The sequence below is a fragment of the Syngnathoides biaculeatus genome, chromosome 14 (genome assembly GCF_019802595.1).
Source record: "Syngnathoides biaculeatus isolate LvHL_M chromosome 14, ASM1980259v1, whole genome shotgun sequence".
Lineage (NCBI taxonomy): Eukaryota > Metazoa > Chordata > Actinopteri > Syngnathiformes > Syngnathidae > Syngnathoides > Syngnathoides biaculeatus.
This window is the reverse complement of record NC_084653.1, coordinates 19,955,845-19,977,108: the sequence shown is the minus strand read 5'-3', so window position 1 is coordinate 19,977,108 and position 21,264 is coordinate 19,955,845. Positions and strand designations below refer to the sequence as shown.

At 43.9% G+C, this 21,264-nt stretch overlaps 1 protein-coding gene across 1 annotated transcript in view; it reads right to left on the bottom strand.

The window, feature by feature from the left end:
- The window catches only part of stxbp5l (syntaxin binding protein 5L), a 124,932-nt gene extending 104,488 nt beyond the window's left edge, over positions 1–20,444 (bottom strand). The window contains exons 1-3 of the mRNA XM_061841069.1: positions 18,952–20,444; positions 17,009–17,219; positions 16,624–16,818 (exon numbers count right to left, since the gene is read on the bottom strand). Of these exons, the coding sequence (XP_061697053.1) occupies positions 16,624–16,797 (174 nt within the window). The 5' untranslated portion in view covers positions 16,798–16,818; positions 17,009–17,219; positions 18,952–20,444. The remainder of the gene's footprint in view (positions 1–16,623; positions 16,819–17,008; positions 17,220–18,951) is intronic.
- Positions 20,445–21,264: the final 820 nt, after the last annotated feature.

Genomic DNA, 21,264 nt, shown 5'->3' with positions numbered 1-21,264 from the left:
TGCAGTCCCACTTTCACCTTAAATTCTTCTGACACGCATACGGCACATCTCACCGCTGTTCTGCTGCCCTCAGACATGTCCTGTACTATTCTAACATATTTCTCCGCCACACCAGACTTGCACATCCAGTTCCACAGTTCCTCTCTTGGTACTCTGTCTACAAAGATACAATGTAGCTCCTTCTGACCTTCTCTGTACTTTTCCACGAGCATCAGACAAAAGAATATTACTATACAGAGACTATACTTTCAAAACATTTCAGGCCACCGAAGGCAGCTTTCTTCACACGCAATTTTTAAGGAATCTTTGGGATGTTTCTGAAAATATTCCGACTTCACAGATGCCAATTTGAATGAGGTATAGTTCATCATTTCCTTCCACAGTGTCGTCTGTTGCCTCATTGAAGAAGCCGCGTCGAAACCAACGAGCCGCGGAGGACACCCATTCATCTACGTCAAACGAGACGCACTCACACACACGCACAAACAAAGACACGCGCTTATCCTCTGGGAGTTTTCCGCCAGACCCCGTTAGTTGCCCTGACCCCACTCGAGTGCTCTGTTGCTGGGATACAGAAGATCCGCCCCCGCGTATACATACAAGAGAGCCAAGAAGTGGATGAGAAGTGCATTTACGCCGATGATTCCGAGAGCAGCTCATACATATTGCAAGGCCGACGCCAGAACGCCGATTTTCCGTCTCTTTCGGTGTATCCGTCTCAGTAAAGACAGATCGATCCTTCCATCTTCCATTTATTTATCTAGAAGCCTCAGGGTCGTGTTTTTTTACCTCAGAGGGGGAAAAAAAAAAACCACTTAGCGGATGCCATTTGAATGAATACTCGATATATTTCCAAACATTGATGTGAACATTGCCCGGACGCCCACAACGGAAACTAAAACACAAAAAGGAGCCCCTACATGTAACCAGTCTCGAAATCCTCCGGCCGTGGACCTGCAGCCAAGGACCGGCGCTAAGGCCGCCAGAAGCTGCGTTACATCATCTCTGCTTTGGCATCCTCATCTTACCCCCACCCCCACACACACCCCTTTTTGTCTCGCTCCGCTGCGTCGTTTGCTTCTCGACGTCCACACAACCTAAAAGCGCACAGGCCCGATGTTCTGTTTGAAAGTTTGCGCCGTGGATCCTAAACCTCGCAGACGTCTATATCGTCTGATGCCACCCACCGCTCTCCTTCCATTGCTCTCCAAACAGTGCTGAGCTGCAGAGATGGTCTAGACCTCCGTTTCTATAAATAGAAAGCGGCACCCGTGTCTCCTGCCGCCAGCCGATTGTACACTGAGCGGCCGTAGCTACGAACTTTGAGCGTAATTATCACGCCGACGCTTGTTTTTGACGACGGTTGAATAAAAACGTAATTTACATTTACGTAAATATTAACAAGAACTAAGCTGCGTCATTTTCAGGTGACAGGCTGGAGATCTTTTAACAACCATATTTATTGATTAAGCCCGTAGCTTACAAATATTTCTTCAAAATTCCCATGTCCTAACACACAGGTGTCAAACTCGAGGCCATGGGGCCAGATCCGGCCCGGCACATGATTTTATGTGGCCCATGAACAGAACTCGTGTGTTAGCGTCCATGATTCTTGTTAAAATTTGTACCAGCATTTCAAATTGTCGTATTGTAAATGCTAATAATGAGATATTGCAAGTATTTTTGTTTTACCAAACATGAACAAGAGTTGAAAACCCCGTAAACCTTGATTTTTGATTCCAAAACTAGCTCAATGAATTTCATGTGTAAATGGGATAAGGCGATTAAAGATTTTTAAGGTTTCACAGTCATAATGACACTCTGAGGAAACTTTTAACTACTACAATGTGGCCCGCGACAAAAATGAGTTTGACACGCTGCCCTAACCAAATGTCCCTGAAAAAAAGAAAAACTCTTATACGTTTTGATACCATTTGTAACGGATTTAAAATTGGAAAAAAATGCATGATTTAAATTGGAATGTTTTCAAGGTATTAGTCATATAAAACCCGCATGCATGATGTTAAATGTCCATTTGTCGATATACCGATCCATCCATTGTCTGATAATAGTAGAAAAGTTAAGTTAAATGAGACCTTAGTCTCAAAGTGGGATCAGGAACTACAAAGATAGCATCAAGAAGTCAGGATGAAACGTGAGTCAGGTAAAACCATCCCGAAGCTCTTTGAGGACTCAAGACCTAGATCCATGCCCGTTAACCAATTTAAAATGAACTCTACCAAAGAGGAGTGATCAAATATCCAGCCAGAATTTTTCCACAATCTACAAAAAGAATTTCATCCAGGTGAAAATAGCTAAATATTACAAGGATGTGGCGCACTGTACCCACCTTCGGCCATGATGTGTATGAAAATCACTCCATGTAATCTTATCAGATCTACATTGTTACAGTTTTTTATTTTTGTTTTTTTTTTTACCCATGTGGCCCTTTTGAAATAAATTTAGATAGAAGCACAACCAAAATCACATGAAGTCTACTGGTCTAAATAAGTCCTTTATCCTATGTGGATTCAAAGAGAGATTTGTCAACAGTAAGAGTCTAATGGTGTCTACTAACAGACAGACAGACAATTTCCATCATGAAGAGACTGAGGAAAATGTAGATCATTGCTATATGCCAAAAACACCCCCATTGTTTTTTGTTCTGCTGAAAGCATTAGATTGGCCGCTGATGCTCAGCCCGATAACCACTTCCTCCTGCACGGCGCATGAATGCAGGCACTCGAGAGCGCGAGCAATGATAAGTGTGCGCCGTGAGAGCTCAGAGGCTGAAAACAAAAGAAAAATCCCAAAAGCATCTCTCTGCGCCGACTTGAATGGGCGAGTACTTGAACTGGAAACTATACACCTCCTTGACGGTAGCAGGCTGTATTACACTTTATTTCATTTCAATTGAAGGATAAAACAAAACAAAAAAAGTTATATTGACCTTTAACATACTTTGGAAAATGTAAATAAGTTTGGGGGAAAGATCACTACAAGAAATTCACATTGCAACGGCTTAGTCTTTAGCATATATTGTAGTACTGCTCACGTTAGCAACGCGGCTTCTGTACGTAGCGGCCATTTTATGTATCTCACAATCTCGCCACGGTCATGTGGTGAAAGACTGCACGTTTAAAATTGCCCAAAAAAAGGGCATGGAATGGCACATTTGTCTTTTGTGCTGCGGTTTAAGCTCATTGGCTGGGACTGATGTCTTTTCGTTAGCCGGCTAGCTCTACGACATCGCCAGCTAGCCGGTTACTAGCTAGCGGTGGGAGAGCTGTGGCGTCATGAACTCTCACCGCCCTCGGCTGCATCGACAAAGGATGAAGTGCTTTCTTTATTTTTATTATTTTTTTGTCATTGTTTGTGTAAAAAGCCCTATAAAAATGTGAGTCATCAATTTTACAATATTACAGATACCGTGTCGGTGAATTGCAGAAAAAAAACACTAACTTTTTCACTTGCAATTAGCTTTTCTGATAACATTACTACTCGGAATTTTTCTTAGTAGCATTCTGAGCGATAATTAAGAGTAACAAAACAGAGATGCAGTATTTTACTTTCAATGTGTGACACACTGAGCCAATGACAGCTACGCCGTGTGGGAAGAAGTGCAACTGAGCCTTGTACACGGCTTTGTCGAGATGATTTGCAAATGGAAAATAATGTTTAAGTGGAGGCAGTTAGTCTTTGGCAATTTTGCAGTGTGACCTGATTAGCTCATAAATGCGGTCACTCGTAACCTGAGGTACGCAGCATACACAGCATACGCATTTCCACATCTTTGCATACTTATAGCCTGAAAAGTACCACGACTGCCTCCGCATAACAGGCGAATCCGCCCTCCCCTTGCCTGGCAGCATTTAACCAGGCAAACCTCTCAGGTCAACGGAAAAGATTGGCCATATGTTTTCCGGAGATAAAACCGAAACCGTGGGTTCCGCAGAGATGAAAGCGTTTCTAAGAATGGAGGTGAGGAGATTGTTGTGATTTTTCAACGGGGCTTCCTGGAGCCGATTTACAGACGAAATTAAAAATACTCTGAAGGGATTGTGATCATCCCTGATGAGGAAAGTACACTACCTGAATTTAAAAAAAAACTTTACATAGTGTTCTACTCGATAAATATATTCTAATTCGCATGTATCAATTCTAAAAAATATCCAGTATTTTTCCATCCCACATGGACTTGCAGGGAGCTGGCGCTTCTCCCAAGTGATGTTCACCACCAGTCAGTCACAGGTGGGGGAAATACGGAGAGAGGCGACCATTCACGCACTCTTTCACTCTGTCACTGAATGCATACCTGTCAATTTGTACGGTTTAGCCGTAGTTCATACGGATTTTGTGGTGAATCTTACGTATACGGCCGTATATCGCGAATCATACGGATTCTGAAAATTTCCGTTTGCTTTTGCCCAGGATGGCGCTAGTCTACTCTATTGTGGGGAAAACCCAAAGCTGTGGAATTCCAAACGTAGCCTGCATCAAAGATTTTTTGTTGCAGCAGGCATGATGTTTAGCGCAGCGGCAAAAATGTTGATTTAGATGATCAAAATACTTTCATTTCCGGTAACTTTCCGCTAAATCCTTGGCCCGGAGCGAGCACCGCCGAGCCGGACACCTAAACACGGGAAACATGGAGGCTGCGGCCGAGGAGCCACTGGTCGGCTCTCGGCTGCCTGTCACAATCGATCAAATTAACGATACGCCAATGGTGACGCTGACCTATCGAGATACGACTAATACGAGGATATAACTTGACTGCAACAAAAAGTGCCATTTTTTCATTTTGACTTTGATCATTTGTGGCTCAAATTAATTTGACTTAGCTCGTAGCTAATGTAGCGTGCATGGTCGCTAGTTAGCCGCCTGGGCCTCATTACAAATACATGGGATTATTGTAGCTGACATTGTAGCTCTCTTGCTAGCATTCTAGCTCATGGTCGTGTTTTAATAACAGCTGACAATAATAGAATTGAATGCTGTGTTTTCACCACAAGGGTGTCATATGTATGTCAAGATAGACGTTATACTTTAAGATATTATCATTATGGAGATCTACAATAAAAAACTTTGTGTTTTTTCCTTCCGTTATTTTGACATATAGTTGGCTTCGGTATGTTATAAGGATTTTTGGGGTAGTTTATACAGGTTGGCGCTCTGAAAAGTTGACAGGTATGCCGAATGGAAACGGAAACCATGATTTACACAAGCGGACCGTCGTACCGTCAGTGACTAAATGCTTAAAATTTCCACCGAAACACCTTCAAAGCCCGTTCCGAAAGGCCGGCTTTTAATCAGAGCCGCTCGGCGACATCGACCTAAAAGCAATATTTTGCTTTTTCTGAAATATGCTCTTCGAATTGAGTAAGTGGTGCCAAAGTGAATTCATGTACTGCTTTATTTGAAGGAGAAAAAAAATAAAACATTGCAGGCTCTTTTTGAAGAAATCTCAAATGTGAGTGAAAATAGTGTATTATAAAAAGACCGCTAAGAAGATGTGTTCTGAATGACGCTTTGCCAAATGTTCTTTGGCAAGATTTAGGCAGGGGTCGCAAAAAAAAAACAATTGTCGCTGGCCAGATTGTAGTTCCGGTTTCCCTTAGAGGGCTGGTATGACTGTGAAATCATAAAACCGTTTGACCGCCTCATCATATTACACATTTATGAGCTCGTTTTAGAATCAGAAATCGAGGGGAATGCGTTTTTCAAGTATTCATGTTCGGTAACACAAAAAATGCTTGTAATATATTACCGTTATCATTTATGATAGGTGACGATTTGAAATTTTGCTCCAGATATTAACACGGATCATGGAAGTTGACACACTACATTTGCCTTTGCGGGCCACATAAAATCATGTGGGGGGCCAGATCTGGCCTCCGGGCCTTGAGTTTGACACCTGTGTTTTCGACTTTGTTTGACTTGAACCCACGCGTTCAAGCAAGTTCTTTACACTCATTCTTTATCATTCTCATAGAATTCTCATAAAAATTTGTGTTAACATTCTAAACATTCATAGCATCATAAAATATATATATATTTTTTGTGTTTTAATTAAAAAAAACAGCACTGCAGTCAATACATGAGAACGCCTTACATATGCTTGTCCTTTCATCATCCATGTACATAAAATAAACCCCTAGATTAATGGCTGATTGAAGATATGTAAACATGTCCTTGAACAATTATGCCGCCATGGTTACAGAAAGCAGAGTGCCTTGCGTCTGGTGGTGGCTGAAAGTGTTTTTTTTTTTGGGGGGGGGGGTTGTTTTTTAATACTGTAGCTCCAATAAAGCAACAAAATTAAACTGGGTTAATATTTTTTTTTGTTAACTAGGGATTTACGCACACTACAAGCCACACGTCGCTAAAATGTATTAACGTGGCGCTTAAAGGGCCACTGTCATGAAATGCATGATTTTTAGTATGTTATTAATGGAAAAAACGGCAGCCGGTATGGACCCATGCGTTTTTTCACCACAAAAAATGATTTTGACGTAAATGGCTTTTTGTAACTCCCGCCATGAAAATCCTCTCGAGGGATTTGTTTTCGAGAAGAAGCAGGTAGTGACGTAAAGGACAGTGGCGCCCCCAAGTGGACTCGTTTGTTTCTATTAGTTTTACCTCCGGGACGGTAGCTCGTTGTTCCTTCGTGTTAGCCAAAATGCCGCTCGTTGCATTGCTGGGCATAGCTCCAACACTCGGGAGGATGGATTTACCCTTCATAAGTTTCCAAGAGACCCAGTTCATCGTGAAAAATGGATTGCATGGGTGTAAAGGACGAGAGCTTTGTGGGTTCCAAATGACAGGTAGGTGTGTAAACAGCTACTAAAAAAACCCTGATAAATCCCACTGGATCTTCGCAATTATTTCCAAAGCGCGACAACGAGGCCCTCTAAAGCAGGTTAGCGAAGCAGCGAAATCCCGCTGGCAGTCTTATTTTTGCCTCGCTCACCCGGTTTTCTCTCAAAGCAAATGTCATTATGTTCTGAAATGACCACGCCGGCAGAACATCTGAAGGAAAGACAATTTACGAATGTACGCACAGCTAGCTTGCTAGCTACTGATCGTCACAATTTCACCAGATAACCACCGATGCGGGCAAAGGTGCTCTAAATTTAATATAATAATAATCAAAATAGTGGAAAAATATGCAAATATCAGTACAATTCAGTACTACATAATTCTCAGTCTTTGCACATTTTCAGCAATTATGTCCACATAAGTAAAACATGATGGGAAACAAATCTATGAATTTACTTTACACAATCTTCAGGTCTGTTCATAAATGGCTTTTTTTAATCATAAGCAGCAGTGTTTGGAGCAAGAACCGGGCCATATTTCTTTCCTTGATCCTGCCAGAAGTGTTCTCTCCTCCTGTGCCAGCAGAACCAATTTTTTTATTTTTTTTTGGAGACAGTGATTGCGGAAGTTTACTTAAGGGAATGAGAGCCCGTCGCCGAGATTGCACACGTTGGCGTCACTCGGAGTCTTTTCGCACCCGACGCCGACGAGCCCGCCTGGCCGAAAACGCCGCAGAATTGCGTGGTCCAAGCGAAGGTCAAACATCGATTCTCTGTCCTACTCTTTCTTTTTTTTTCTTCCCCTTCTTCCATTTTAGCTTGACATCACCTCCTTCTTACTCCCGAAACCCCTCGAGGCCTCTGACACGTTGTAATATGAAACTAGGTGGAAGTCCGTCACACTGACTCATCACACCCGCTGAGCCTCTGGAGGCTTGCTGGGAACAGAGCCGCACGAAACCCTACAAAGGATCAGACGGTCACCAGAAGGGACCGGAGCAGCCTCGTCAAGCTTTATTATTATTATTTTTTTCAACGTTAACCAATGGTCCGCAGCTTTCCCCGAATCACAACTCCATCATCTGGTTTCTAATTGTTTTTGTATCGATCGCCGCTTCTAATTATTCCCGATGAGTGTTACCATGTGCAGTGCTGCTAAAGCAGGGTACACACACGCACACACAAATAATTGGGACAAATGATTATTTTTTATGATCAAAGTCGGGAGATCTAATTGTCTGATTATCCTGTGGTATTGGGGTCACTCAGAGGATCCTTAATATCGGAGTGATGAGGGCCCAAAACTGTTAAAAACTGGAGATAGCAAGCTAATGCTACTAGCTAACCAGCTAATGGTTGGTTTCTTCCAACCATCAGTTTTCTTAGCCGCTTAACCTCACGAGGGGAGGGCTAGAGCCTATCCTAGGAGGCGGGGTACACCCTGAACCGGTTGCCAGCCAATCGCAGGGCACATCGAGACAAACAATCTGACTCACAATCACAACTACGGGCAATTTGGAGTGTCCAATTAATGTTTCATGTTTTCGGGACGTGGGAGGAAACCGGAGTGCCCGGAGAAAACCCACACAGGCACGGGGAGAACATGCAAACTCCACAAAGGCGGGTCCAGGATTGAACCCGGACCTCAGAAATATGAGGCCAACGTTTTCCAGGTGATCCACCGCTGGTTTGTACTTTTTTTAAATTGTATTTCCAGGCAGTTCCCCATTCTCCGTGGTACCACGCTGGTTAGGAGCTGGAGACTCGCACAACACAGTCCTTGAGCAGTAAGAGTACACTTTTACCATCGTAGTCGGGGTCTCTGGAGTTTCACAGAATCATAAATGTAAACTCCCAACGACACGGGAAAACGGTACGTCTCAGTCGTTTTTGCACGGTTCAACCTCTTCACTACAATGTGAAAGCAAAGTGAGCTGTGATGAGTTTTTGTGTGATGCCAAATTACCGCAGAAGCGGTAATCCTCCCTCGGCCCGTGGCTCCAAAAACAACTGAGGCCGTTTAATGCTGTTTGCATGAAACTGAATACAAAGCATCAAGTTGAACCAGCGCCACATTACTATACTGCTATTTGCAAAATTACAGTGATTAGGAGGCGGCACGGTGGCTCAGCTGGAAAGCGTTGGCTTTCTGAGGTCCCGGGTTTGATACCGGTCCCACCTGTGTCGAGTTTGCATGTTCTCCTGCGTGGGTTTTCTACGGGTACTCCAGTTTCCTCCCACATCCCAAAAACATGCAACATTAATTGGACACTCTAAAATTGCCCCAAGCTGTGATTGTGAGTGTGTTATAACCATTAAGCAACAGATATTCTAATTCAAATGGTGGTGCAACACATGCAGACAGACACTAGAACTATCCATCCATCCATCCATCCATCAATTGTTTGTCTCGATGTTCCCTGCGATTGGCTGGCAACCAGTTCAGGGTGGACCCCACCTCCTAGGATAGGCTCAAGCCCTCCCCGCGACCCCCCGTGAGGATAAGCGGCTAAGAAAATGCATGGATGGACACTTATGAGCAGGTGCTGTCAACATTTGCTAGCACAAACCCTGGCACAGACCAGAAAGTCTCATTTTGAGGACACTTTAAGTGACACAATCGTGGCCCGATTGTCCAGGAAGAAAAAAAATGCAAATGATATGCATATAATGTGACGTGGCATCAAAAATAAATATTTAAAACCTGTAAAAACTCAGGAGCAACTCCAGGTTTAGGAAAGCTTTCGCCCACGTTGGAAAGATGAATGTTAGCGTGGTCGTTGAAGCTTATTACAATTCCTATCAATACTCCGCAGGGGGGGGGGGGTCTATCTGGATTTAAAGAAAGAAATGAAAATAGTAATTACATCTTCCTACAAAATGCGTCCTATCTGATGATCCTAATCGGCGTCGAAAGGATTGTTTCATTCCGCATGATTCTGCCGGCAGAAAGAGTCGTCGCAAATCTCCTTTTAACGCTAATAATTTTTGGGGAGGATATTATAAATGGAAATGGCCTGGACATGTCCCAGGGGTGCTCGTTTTAACAAGCTCTAGATCCGAAAATATAGAGCAGTTAGCACTCAAACACGTGTGATAATGACTGAGTGTCAATTGGCCTCATTATTGGGGCGCACAAGGGTTTCTTTCTTTTTTTTTTTTTTTTTTTTTTTTAAATTGACTTCAGGCCCTTCAGCAATCTTTTTCCTCAATTCATTGCAAGTTTGAAAATAGTTGCTGAAAACATGTAAAGAGCGAGAACTATGTAGTACTTGACCGTAGAGGTAAAGCATTAAACTGTTTTGCACCATTTCAGTTTTTCAGATTTTTTTTAAGCTAGAACAGGGTCTACTGATGGACTTGGGCCTTGACATGAGGTGCCCCCCCAACCCCACTACATAAACAGACTTCCGATGGCCAGACCACAAAAATGCATCACCTTCGTTGGCGTGGTCACATTCGAGTGCCTTGTCGTCGGGTGCGATTACGTGCATGTCATCCAGACAAAGGTGAAAGAGGGATTCTTCTCCAAAAGTCTGATTGGACGCCAAAGCATTGGCCTCACAGTTCTGAGGTCCCGGGTGAGGAGTTTACGTGTTCTCCCCGTGCCTGTGTGGGTTTTTCTCCGGGCACTCCGGTTTCCTCCCACATCCCAAAAACATGCAACATTAACTGGACACTCCAAATTGCCCATAGGTGTGATTGTGAGTGCAGCTGTTTGTCTCAATGTACCCTGCGGTTGGCTGGCAACCATTGACACCGCTGACAGCTGGGATAGGCTTCAGCGCTTCCCCAACCCTTGTGAGGATAAGCGGGTAAGAAAATTGATGAACGGATGTTAATCCTTTTCTCTGTCCTGTCAAATTGAGAAGACGTTTATTTTCACTTTACAGGGTCTTTAATCTCATTTGTGCTGAGTCACGTAACCCCGGAAAAGCGCCAATATTTGACGGGTTCTTCCGAAACACAAAACCAATATTTTGAATATCCAATCGACAAACTCCTCTCAAAATCTTGCAGCCATAATAGGCAAACGTATGCACGTAAGTGTCGAACTTTATATGCATTATATTATTATAGCGATATTTTAAGCAGACTGGTCTTTTTTTTTTGTTTTTTTTTCCCAGCGTTTCACCTCCGTGTAACCCGGAAGTTGCGTCGGTAATGTTAATGTTTGGGGCTAATGTAACACATTATAGCCTATTGTGGGAAGACGTGAGCGGGTCAATTTGAAAGCACCGTTGGGTGAGATCCAAACCGAGAGCGCGACTCCAAAGAAGCATTGTTCTCACGGTCGTTTTGCCGTTTGTTACAGCGGAATTACGCAAGAATTACACAGCAGATTCCCGGTCATTTCGTGGCGGGGTGGCACATGTGCCCATTCCACTTTAATGCCAACGTTTTCTTCTTCAGAAGCCGAAATGGAACGGACCTGTCATCTTACATTATCTTCGGGTGTTCGGATGAAGCATGACCCCAATGGAGTTCACAATGTGATACGTTGGAATCACAGCGGCGCCCTGAGATACAAAGTGAATTTGTTCCGCGGCCGCGCTCGTAACTCAAAGCCTGCGTTCATCTTTCGCAAATGGAAAGAGCAACGTTGCCGATCATCTATTACAGCATCACAAAAACAACAACAAAAAGTGTTGTAATGTGTTTTTGAGAACACTGATGAAACTGAGACTAGTTATAGTGTCGCCGGCATGCATGTTCTCCTGGTGCCTGCGTGGGTTTCCTCCGGGTACTCTGGTTTCCTCCTACATCCCAAAAACATGCAACATTAACTGGACACTCCAAATTGCCCATAGGTGTGATTGTGAGTGCAGCTGTTTGTCTCAATGTACCCTGCGGTTGGCTGGCAACCATTGACACCGCTGACAGCTGGGATAGGCTTCAGCGCTTCCCCAACCCTTGTGAGGATAAGCGGGTAAGAAAATTGATGAACGGATGTTAATCCTTTTCTCTGTCCTGTCAAATTGAGAAGACGTTTATTTTCACTTTACAGGGTCTTTAATCTCATTTGTGCTGAGTCACGTAACCCCGGAAAAGCGCCAATATTTGACGGGTTCTTCCGAAACACAAAACCAATATTTTGAATATCCAATCGACAAACTCCTCTCAAAATCTTGCAGCCATAATAGGCAAACGTATGCACGTAAGTGTCGAACTTTATATGCATTATATTATTATAGCGATATTTTAAGCAGACTGGTCTTTTTTTTTTTTTTTAAATTGACTTCAGGCCCTTCAGCAATCTTTTTCCTCAATTCATTGCAAGTTTGAAAATAGTTGCTGAAAACATGTAAAGAGCGAGAACTATGTAGTACTTGACCGTAGAGGTAAAGCATTAAACTGTTTTGCACCATTTCAGTTTTTCAGATTTTTTTTAAGCTAGAACAGGGTCTACTGATGGACTTGGGCCTTGACATGAGGTGCCCCCCCAACCCCACTACATAAACAGACTTCCGATGGCCAGACCACAAAAATGCATCACCTTCGTTGGCGTGGTCACATTCGAGTGCCTTGTCGTCGGGTGCGATTACGTGCATGTCATCCAGACAAAGGTGAAAGAGGGATTCTTCTCCAAAAGTCTGATTGGACGCCAAAGCATTGGCCTCACAGTTCTGAGGTCCCGGGTGAGGAGTTTACGTGTTCTCCCCGTGCCTGTGTGGGTTTTTCTCCGGGCACTCCGGTTTCCTCCCACATCCCAAAAACATGCTAAATTAATTGGACACTCTAAATTGCCCCTCGGTGTGATTGTGAGTGCAATTGGTTGTTTGTCTCTATGTGCCCTGCGATTGGCTGGCAACCAGTTCAGGGTGTACCCTGCCTCCTGCCAGTTGAAATCTGGGCTCCAGCACTTGTGAGGATAAGTGGCAAAGAAAATGGATGGATGGATAGTTATAGTGTCTGTCTACATGTGTTGTACCACCATTTGAGTTAGAATATCTGTTGCTTAATGGTTATAACAACAACACTGATGCTATTCATCAGCCCATCTATGGCATTTTCTTTTGTTTAGTTTGAAAATAAAAATCAACTGGAAGTAGCAATAGACAACGTGAAAATTCTTTTTATTTTTATAAATTATTATTTGCTGACCTGGTTGTTATAAATTAAACAGAGTCAAAGTGTCTTCAAAAACTTTTAAGTCAGGTCACTTGTATCTCAAGGCACCGATGTATCCAAGAATTGCTTTTTCACTCAATTTGAACGTGTTGAAGTGAGCGTCACATTTTTTTGGTGAAATGACCAATCCGCACCTCAGATCCTCCTCCCCCTTTGCTAGAAATGAGAGGAAAGATTCAATGAGCCTTTGGGCCACCTGCTTCCTCATATTTCTCCACTGATTTGGTTCAATCCGACTTCAATAAAAGCTTCTATCAGCGCTTCTGCAGACTGCTTTGAAATAATAATAATAAAAAAAAAAACATGCATGAAACGGAATCCACACAAAAGGAGCAATGGCATCTTCCCACACTGCAACGTTAAGAACACAAGTCATGACTAACTTTGGGATGTTGGCCTAAAAAACTCCCACATACAAACGCAGGCTAGTGCACGTGTTGCCGTCACCATGACAAAGTCAAAATATTGCTCTGTTGCTAAACTAGGTAATGTTTTTTTTTATTTGCCTTCAAACACATGATACAGCAAACAAGAGCATCTATCCATCTGTTTTCTTTGCCGCTTATCCTCACAAGGGTCACGGGGAGTGCTGGAGCCTATCCCAGCTGTCAATGGGCAGGAGGCGGGGTACACCCTGAACTGGTTGCCACCCAATCGCACCCACAATCACACCTAGGGGCAATTTCGAGTGTCCAATTAATGTTGCATGTTTTTTTTTTGTTTTTTTTGGGACCGGAGTGCCCGGAGGAAACCCACGCAGGCACGGGGAAAACATGCAAACTCCACACAGGCGGGATACGCGATTAAACCCAGGACCTCAGAACTGAGGCCAACGCTTTACCAGCTGATGCACCGTGCCGCCGCAAACAACAGCAAAAAACGAAGCAAAAAAACAAAAACAAACAAAAAAAAAAACATAAGGAAAAACTAGCAGAGACATGACTGACAAGGTGTCGATCATTTGGTGTGCACGCGCAAGCCATGCCCCCCTGATTTACGCTGACCTGTTACCTTGGGCTTCAGGAGCTTTAGAAAAACCTCCATAAAAAAAAAAAAAAAAAAAAAAAAATACCCATCCCTTGCTTTCCAGCAATTGGTCATGAATAAGACAAGCAAACAGAAGGAAAGCGAAGGATTGTAAAATGATGCGGAATTCCTTTCTGCTTGACAAGCATTAAGTTCATCACCTCTTTGTTTTTTTTTTTAATTGATTCCACAGTCCAAAAAAGAAATCTTTGAATAACTGAGCGTTAGAATCTCATTCCGAAAATGTCGTACGCCCAGTGAATCAGCCGTGTGACTGCCATCGGTTTTGTTTGCGCTCTTAATTTTAGCTTGACGTTGATATTTTGGGAAAGCGGATATGCGTTCTTTGTGACAATTCAACAGGACTTCACACTTTGATTTCTGAGAATCGCGCTGGTGCGCATCAGCGAGGAGGTACGGCTTTAGTCTGGCCCAGTGGGGAGTTGGCAAGTGAGGCGATAATCGAATCTTGCGAACGGTTTCAACGCCGCAAACTCCCCCTGAAGGATTTTGCTCTGTTTGTAGTACAGTTCAAGAAGTAATGTGTGATTTTGTTTTCTGTTAGCGGTACACCATACTCATCTAAATTATCCATCCATCCATTTTCTTTGACGCTTATCCTCACGAGAGTCGCGGCGAATGCCGGAGCCTATCACGGCTGTCAACGGTGCAGGAGGCGGAGTACACCCTGAACTGTTTGCCAGCCAATCGCAGGGCACATTGAGACAAACAGCCGCACTCACAATCACACCTATGGGCAATTTAGGGTCTCCAATTAATGTTTTTGGGATGTGGGAGGAAACCAGAGTGGCTGGGGAAAACCCACGCAGGCACAGGGAGAACATGCAAACTCCACACAGGCGGGGCCGGGACCGAACGCGGGTCCTCCTCGGAACTGTGAGGCCGACGCTTTACACTGTGCCGCCATTTAAATTATATATTTTTTTAAATATATTTATAAAATAAAATATTTCAGGTTGTGTGGAGTTAATCTATGATACAAGTTCAAGTCTTTCAATTGAGGTAGTGAAAAAAATAAAGTTTACCACCATTTTCTAATTTGCTGATATTCATGAGTAAATTTGTATGTATTTATACAGCTGTAATAATATAAAGATCACCTTTTTCCCCCAATAAAAAAAAATATTCCAAATGAAGATATTTGTATTTGAAATGTGTGAGTTTTGTTGTTGGTAGTTTAAAGAATAGAACAACAAAAGTTCATATAACTCAAATACAATCAAAATCTGAGAATTTGATATTTCCGCAGCGGTCTCTTGATTTTCTATGCTTAAACTAACAACGGGCAAACCATTCCACTCCATCTAAAATATAAACACCTGAGATGAGTGTTCTTATATTTTATTGGGCATAACTAGGTGAGGCCAAAGTTCACGGAGAAGGCGGGATGACAGCATGAGATAAGAAGTCAAAGTCTGATATGATCCGACACACGAGCCAGACTCGCAAGCCGTCCACCACCTTTGAACTCCCGTCTGGCCCGGGAAACGGATGGCAGGAAACGAGTGATTGCATCCCCCACCCCCCACCCCCCACCCTCCATTGTGTAATTCACGCGCGCCGCTGAGGTGGAATTCAACGCGCCTGTGCGTTTTACACGAGAGCCGCACTCAATTCGGCGTATTTAACCGCAACAGTGCATTAAAAACACTCAGCGAGGGGGCGCAGCTTCCCGCACGGGACTCGACGATCCCGCCGCTGGTTTTCCAGCACTTTCTCCTCCCCGGATCTGCCTGGCGAGCCCGCTCGATGAGCGAGGTTGCTCTGCAGCATCCTATTCTTGTGAATCAAGCGCCTCCTCCCTCGTCCAATCCCTTTGTAGAAAAAAACGATAACATCCCACCTCCCCTCAACCCCCACCCCTCCACTCCAAAACACGGCACCGCAAACAACCCACATTCTCTCGGGTTCTTAATGAATTATTCACAGGGCTCGCTAAAATTCAACCCTTTCCTTTGGAGCGCGAGGAATAATCACTGCAGTCAGCGCGGAAATGCATCGTGCTATAAATACACCTACTGTATAACCCCAGCACACGCTAGCACGCACATCAGCAGCACTCCTCCTCCTCCCCCCTCCCTGAGTGAAAAGCACATCAACTATAAGGACAGTACTGCAGGGTCCCTTTTGTGTGCACTTTGTATGGAAGGGAGGGACACCAGTTATGTCATCGGCTCCACACCGTTTCTGCGCGCTTGCTGATGCAACACGAGGATTGCGATTCACCGATATGCTCTCCGGGTGTTTGGATCGCATGTGGTGGCGGTGGTACTGGGGGGGCTTTACACACACACACACACACACACACATGCTGGTGGGAGCTTACCAAAACTGCATCCACACATTAGCTATGCCAGATGTGCACCCATGCAGATGAACGACTAATAATTTCATTTAACAGGCTGCAAAACAATGAAATGAAATGAGGTTGAAGGCATCGCTCGGTTCTGTTGTGGAGAACTTTCACCCAAGCACCGAATGACCAAATATAAATTCAAGCTAAATTGGCACCAGAGGACGCCCGAGGGTGCTCCGTCATCAACGCAACGGGTGGGGAGCGCGCGACCAGCGGCCGGGCTGGACCGAAGTGGCCGTAAAAGGGAACAAAGCTTAGTCATGCACCCACCTTACACAGCTGAAAGTTTTCCGACACGAGCGTCTCTTGCACGTCGATCTCTTTGGGGGTCGGCGCCGCGGCGGTGGGGGTCCCGGCGGCGCTCCCGCACGACGGCGATCCAATAGTCCCGCCGCCCGGGGACGAGGTGGTCAAGCCGTCCAGCACCTTCCGGAACTTCTTCATTTCGGATGTCTTTGTTTTGCGCTAATGTGGGAAAAGAGTGCGGAGTGAGGCTGTCTGCAGAAGCAACGGCAAGAAGCTTCCGCTCCTGCAGATGTGTCAGGCACCGCGGTCCGCGCGCTCTCCTCCGCCGTCTTTAATTGCGATTTAAAAAGTCATACGGGCGCCACATCCTGGCTGCCGTCCTCCCAATGAATGTGTCTGGACCACTCACCGCCTCACACCCGCCGCCGCCACCGCCGTCGCCGTCGCAGATGTGGCTCGCCTACAGCACAAACTTCAGATCCTAAAGTAGGACCCCCGCGGCTTGGAGGAACATCCCACACATCAGCGACGGTCGCGGAGACACGCAGCCGTGCTCCGACGTGAGTGGAAAACACACACCCAAAAAAAAAAAACGAACTTTCTCCAGGCGGGATCCACTCCTTCAAAAAAAAAAAAAAAAAAAAAAGGGGGGGAAAAAAAGAAACACTTTTGATAGTGCAGAAATCCGCACAATCCACAGACACGTACTCTCACACACACATACACACACACATACATACATACACGCGCACACACGGATAAATGCTGGATGTGTGGTCGAGGATGGATGTGCTTGTCACTTCAGCACAAACACACGCGCGGAGACTGGAGCTGTCCACGGTGCTGAAAACACTCAGCAAGCCTGGCGCCACCCCCTTCGCTCTCTCGCTCTCTCGCTCTCTCTCTCTCTCTCTCTCTCTCTCTCTCTCTCATACACACACACACACACTAATGAAAATTTCGATCAAAAGGGGCGAATCTACGGCATTCAATTACATCGGTGCCTTGAAATGCAAGTGACTCAACTAGCGAGCGTTTCGAGATACAAGCCAACAAGCCAATTACTCGTTTTATATGAGCACCGTATGATGACAGTGCCATTTAGAATTAATAGGTATCTCTCCCCCCCGCAAAAAAGAGATCTCAAGCTGTTTTTTATTGCGGTTTGTCAGCTAGCTTGAATCTCACGCAACTGTTAGCATCCGTGTGTCCGGAAATATTTCACCGTTTCTAAATCCGCAAGTGCTAAAATATGAAAAATGTAGTTTTTTTGCCTTTTTTTAAAGAACCCTAAGGTTTTCTATTCAGTTCACTGCCTTTATTTGCGATGTGCTGATCTCAAACATTGAGTGCAAAGCCCACTGCCTGCCTTTCAAGCCTCTATTTGCCGAATTTTAATATTTTATCATTGTACTGGCAAGGCACGGCCTACGTTCAGAAATGTGAGTGAACGTTCATTTTGTTCCATTGCTGCGAGGCTCTTCAGGCTACCACAACATGCTAACTAAAAACCTTTTCAGCTGAAAAGATTCTCTGAAGATTTCCCAAAGGAGCACTTACAGCTTCAAACACATTTGAAGTATGACATATGTATTTCCATAGTATTACGTTGAATTTAACGTGTGTCTGAATATATCTTGCATATTGGATGTTCAATGGTGGTTTTTTTTCCTTTTTTTTGGGGGGGGGGGGTTTATGGAATAGTAACGATGCCAAAAACACTAATAGGCACCAGCTGATGAACGTGAGCAAAGCGCCATTAAATTTCCCCCGTGGGTCGATTAGGCTTCTAATTGTGGCGGCTGCGAGAATCGGCGTGGCCAGGCCGGTTTGAGACTATTCTTAAATATTTTAACAGGCGGCAAAGGCATAAAAAAGCATAATTGATGTTTGCACAGATGCACCAATTAACAGGGCCACAGTTGAACATCAGATGGGAACAGCCTCTTTTTTGTTTTTGCTATTTTCTTTTCTATCATAAATGACGGGATTTGTTTTTTCAACCCCCCCAAGTTTTCTTTCTACTTCAAACTTTTCAGATGAGAACGGAATACTTCTTATCCTCTGTTTTTACTCTATTTATAGTTTGCGCGGTACTTGCATTGAAAGTGGCAGCGCCTGCATAAAAGGTATCAACAAGGCGATTGATATGAAAATGTGAGGATGAGACCGGCATCCCTGCATGACTCGAGACCAATTTGAAAGGTTAAAAAGGAATTAGATGAATAGATATGTAAAGCAGAGTGCGCAATTTAATACGGTAATCGCATTCGTGCGATACCACCGGGTATAAAAAATGATAAGACCAATTAATGAGCACAGTGAAAGAATAAAATCAGGTATGATAATTACCTCATTTTTATGCTCAGGACAAGTGTTATTACATAAGCGTTGACACGGCTAGCTAGCCTCTGCCCTCCGGCATGTTTGATGTCCTCCATTCTGAACACGGCACACATGCCCTCCGTGTCCTGTTCCGCATTCTGATTCAGATATGAAGCACTGATCATCTCTAAAGGCACAGTTAGACAATACAGGTAAATATATTTCCACTGCGCAATTACTGACATGTTTATTAGATTTTTTTGTTTAGGGTGGGGGGCAATTAATAGTAAAAGGAGTTTTATGTTTTGGGGTTTTGTCTTCACTGACCGATTTCTGTGGGAGCATCGCAAAATAGAAGTACAGAGAAAAGACGGTAAATTCTTCATAAAGTCACTGAACTGGAGTATTATTATATAGTAGATGTGCTCTCACTTTAGAGGCAAAAGGTTTTCCCGAAACGTTGGTTCAATTCCAAACTATGCTAGAACTATGTGGTACCCCGCTGTGTTGATATAGCATTTGACATGTTAACGACTATTTCAATTTTCCAGATTTTTGATGCGGGCGAGTCGCTGCTTCCCCAATTTCTAACATCTCGACTGCTTTTTTTTGTATCGGCGGTTATCTGGAGCACTTGCGATTTGTAGTCAGCTCGCTAGCCTACATGTCGAAATGCATTTTCCCTTTCGATAGTCTGCTGGCACGTCCGCATTAGAATATGTTTCAGCCACCGGACCCTCTAAGCGGACATATTTTTGGGACTCAAACTCAAATCCTAGATGAAGTAGCATCCGTTTTCCCAGGTTGTAGTACTGGCTCAATAACGACCCGATTTTTCACAATTTCCCAGCCTCATTTTATATACTTTGTGCTTTTTTTGTGTGCTCTTCATCATTACAATTTGGCAGGATTGTTAACAACACTTATTTTCATTTGTTTTCCCCTTAAATGGATTTTTAACTACAGACCGTTTCGAGGCTGGATTATGAAATATTCATTGCTGCCTAGCAAATCAGAAAACGGTTAGTGAGCAAAGTGCAATTTACGCATGACGATATCAATACATTGCTATGCTATGTTCAAATACAATCTGATATGCATATAGTAGACACTCGCTTGACATCAATCTTACATTTCGAGGTCAGAAAATGTGAATAACATATTATTCCCTTTGAATGTCGATGTCTAACAACAACATCAACCCTGTTCTTGAGTTTGGGAGTGGCTGCAGATTCCATTTTGGCCTACTCAATTTTTGATGGGGGGCCGGGCCGACCTTTGGTTTACATTTGGACCACAAGCTGGGCTTTTAAATGATTGATGTCAAAAACCCGCGTGCAGCATTTTCACGTTTTTAAAGCTGCGTTGTAAACTGTCCAGGTCCGTTCTTCAAGTTTTGCAGTCGACGAGCTCAGAAATGATTTGCATTTATGAATAAGAGCGGGCTCAGCTGGATCGGCACATCAGGCGTCATTCCGCCATAATCCAAACACTATCCACATCCCACCCGAGCCCCCGTCAATCGTATTCTTCCAGGTAATGCCCGGTGAGTGATTTACAAAGATAAAGTAGTGCCACAGAAGCTGTTTTTAATCAATTACTAATTAAGAATTCCTTCCTGTCGATAGGTCCACGAGTAATTGAGACAAGGTAGAGAATGTGAAGGCTTGAAAGGAGGCTGCGACGCTTCGGGCTCTCTTGTTTTCCATATCAATGGGCTGGCGAATACACGCTTAATTTTTTTTTTGGGGGGGGGGATTCATTACAGACCAGCAGATGAAAACAAGAAATCTCTCTCTAATTCTCATTTCAAAGCTCGGATGCCTTGAGAGGAAGGGCTCTTTAGAGACAATGCAGAATGCAAATGGGATGTGACTAATGGGAAGAAAGTGCTGATTAGTTTTTCATCAAAGCTGACCTCCCTTTACAGAAAGAGATAAGTGAGTGCATTACTCCTACGAAATACTTCATAGCCAATAAGACACCTTATTATATCTGTATTTCTCAGGCCAGACCCGGTGCTTTGTCGCAAAACAGAAGTGCATTCAGCTACACGATAACCTTTGCCGAAATGCATCGATCTTTAAAGCTAGGTTTCAATACAAATACCAATGTTTAAATAAATGACAACTGGTTTTACACAAACTCGCATTCATTAACTATGATACGGGAAAAAAAAAAAAGGACAAGTGAGTCGGCTCCTCCATAGCGTTTCACAAGAAGTATTTATAATGCCAAGTTGGCTCATTTGAGAACAATGCATTAAAATAAGACGAGTCGTCTCCAACGTACACGGAAGCGTGTTGCGGCCAAACGTTAAACTTCGATAAACCTCTCCGT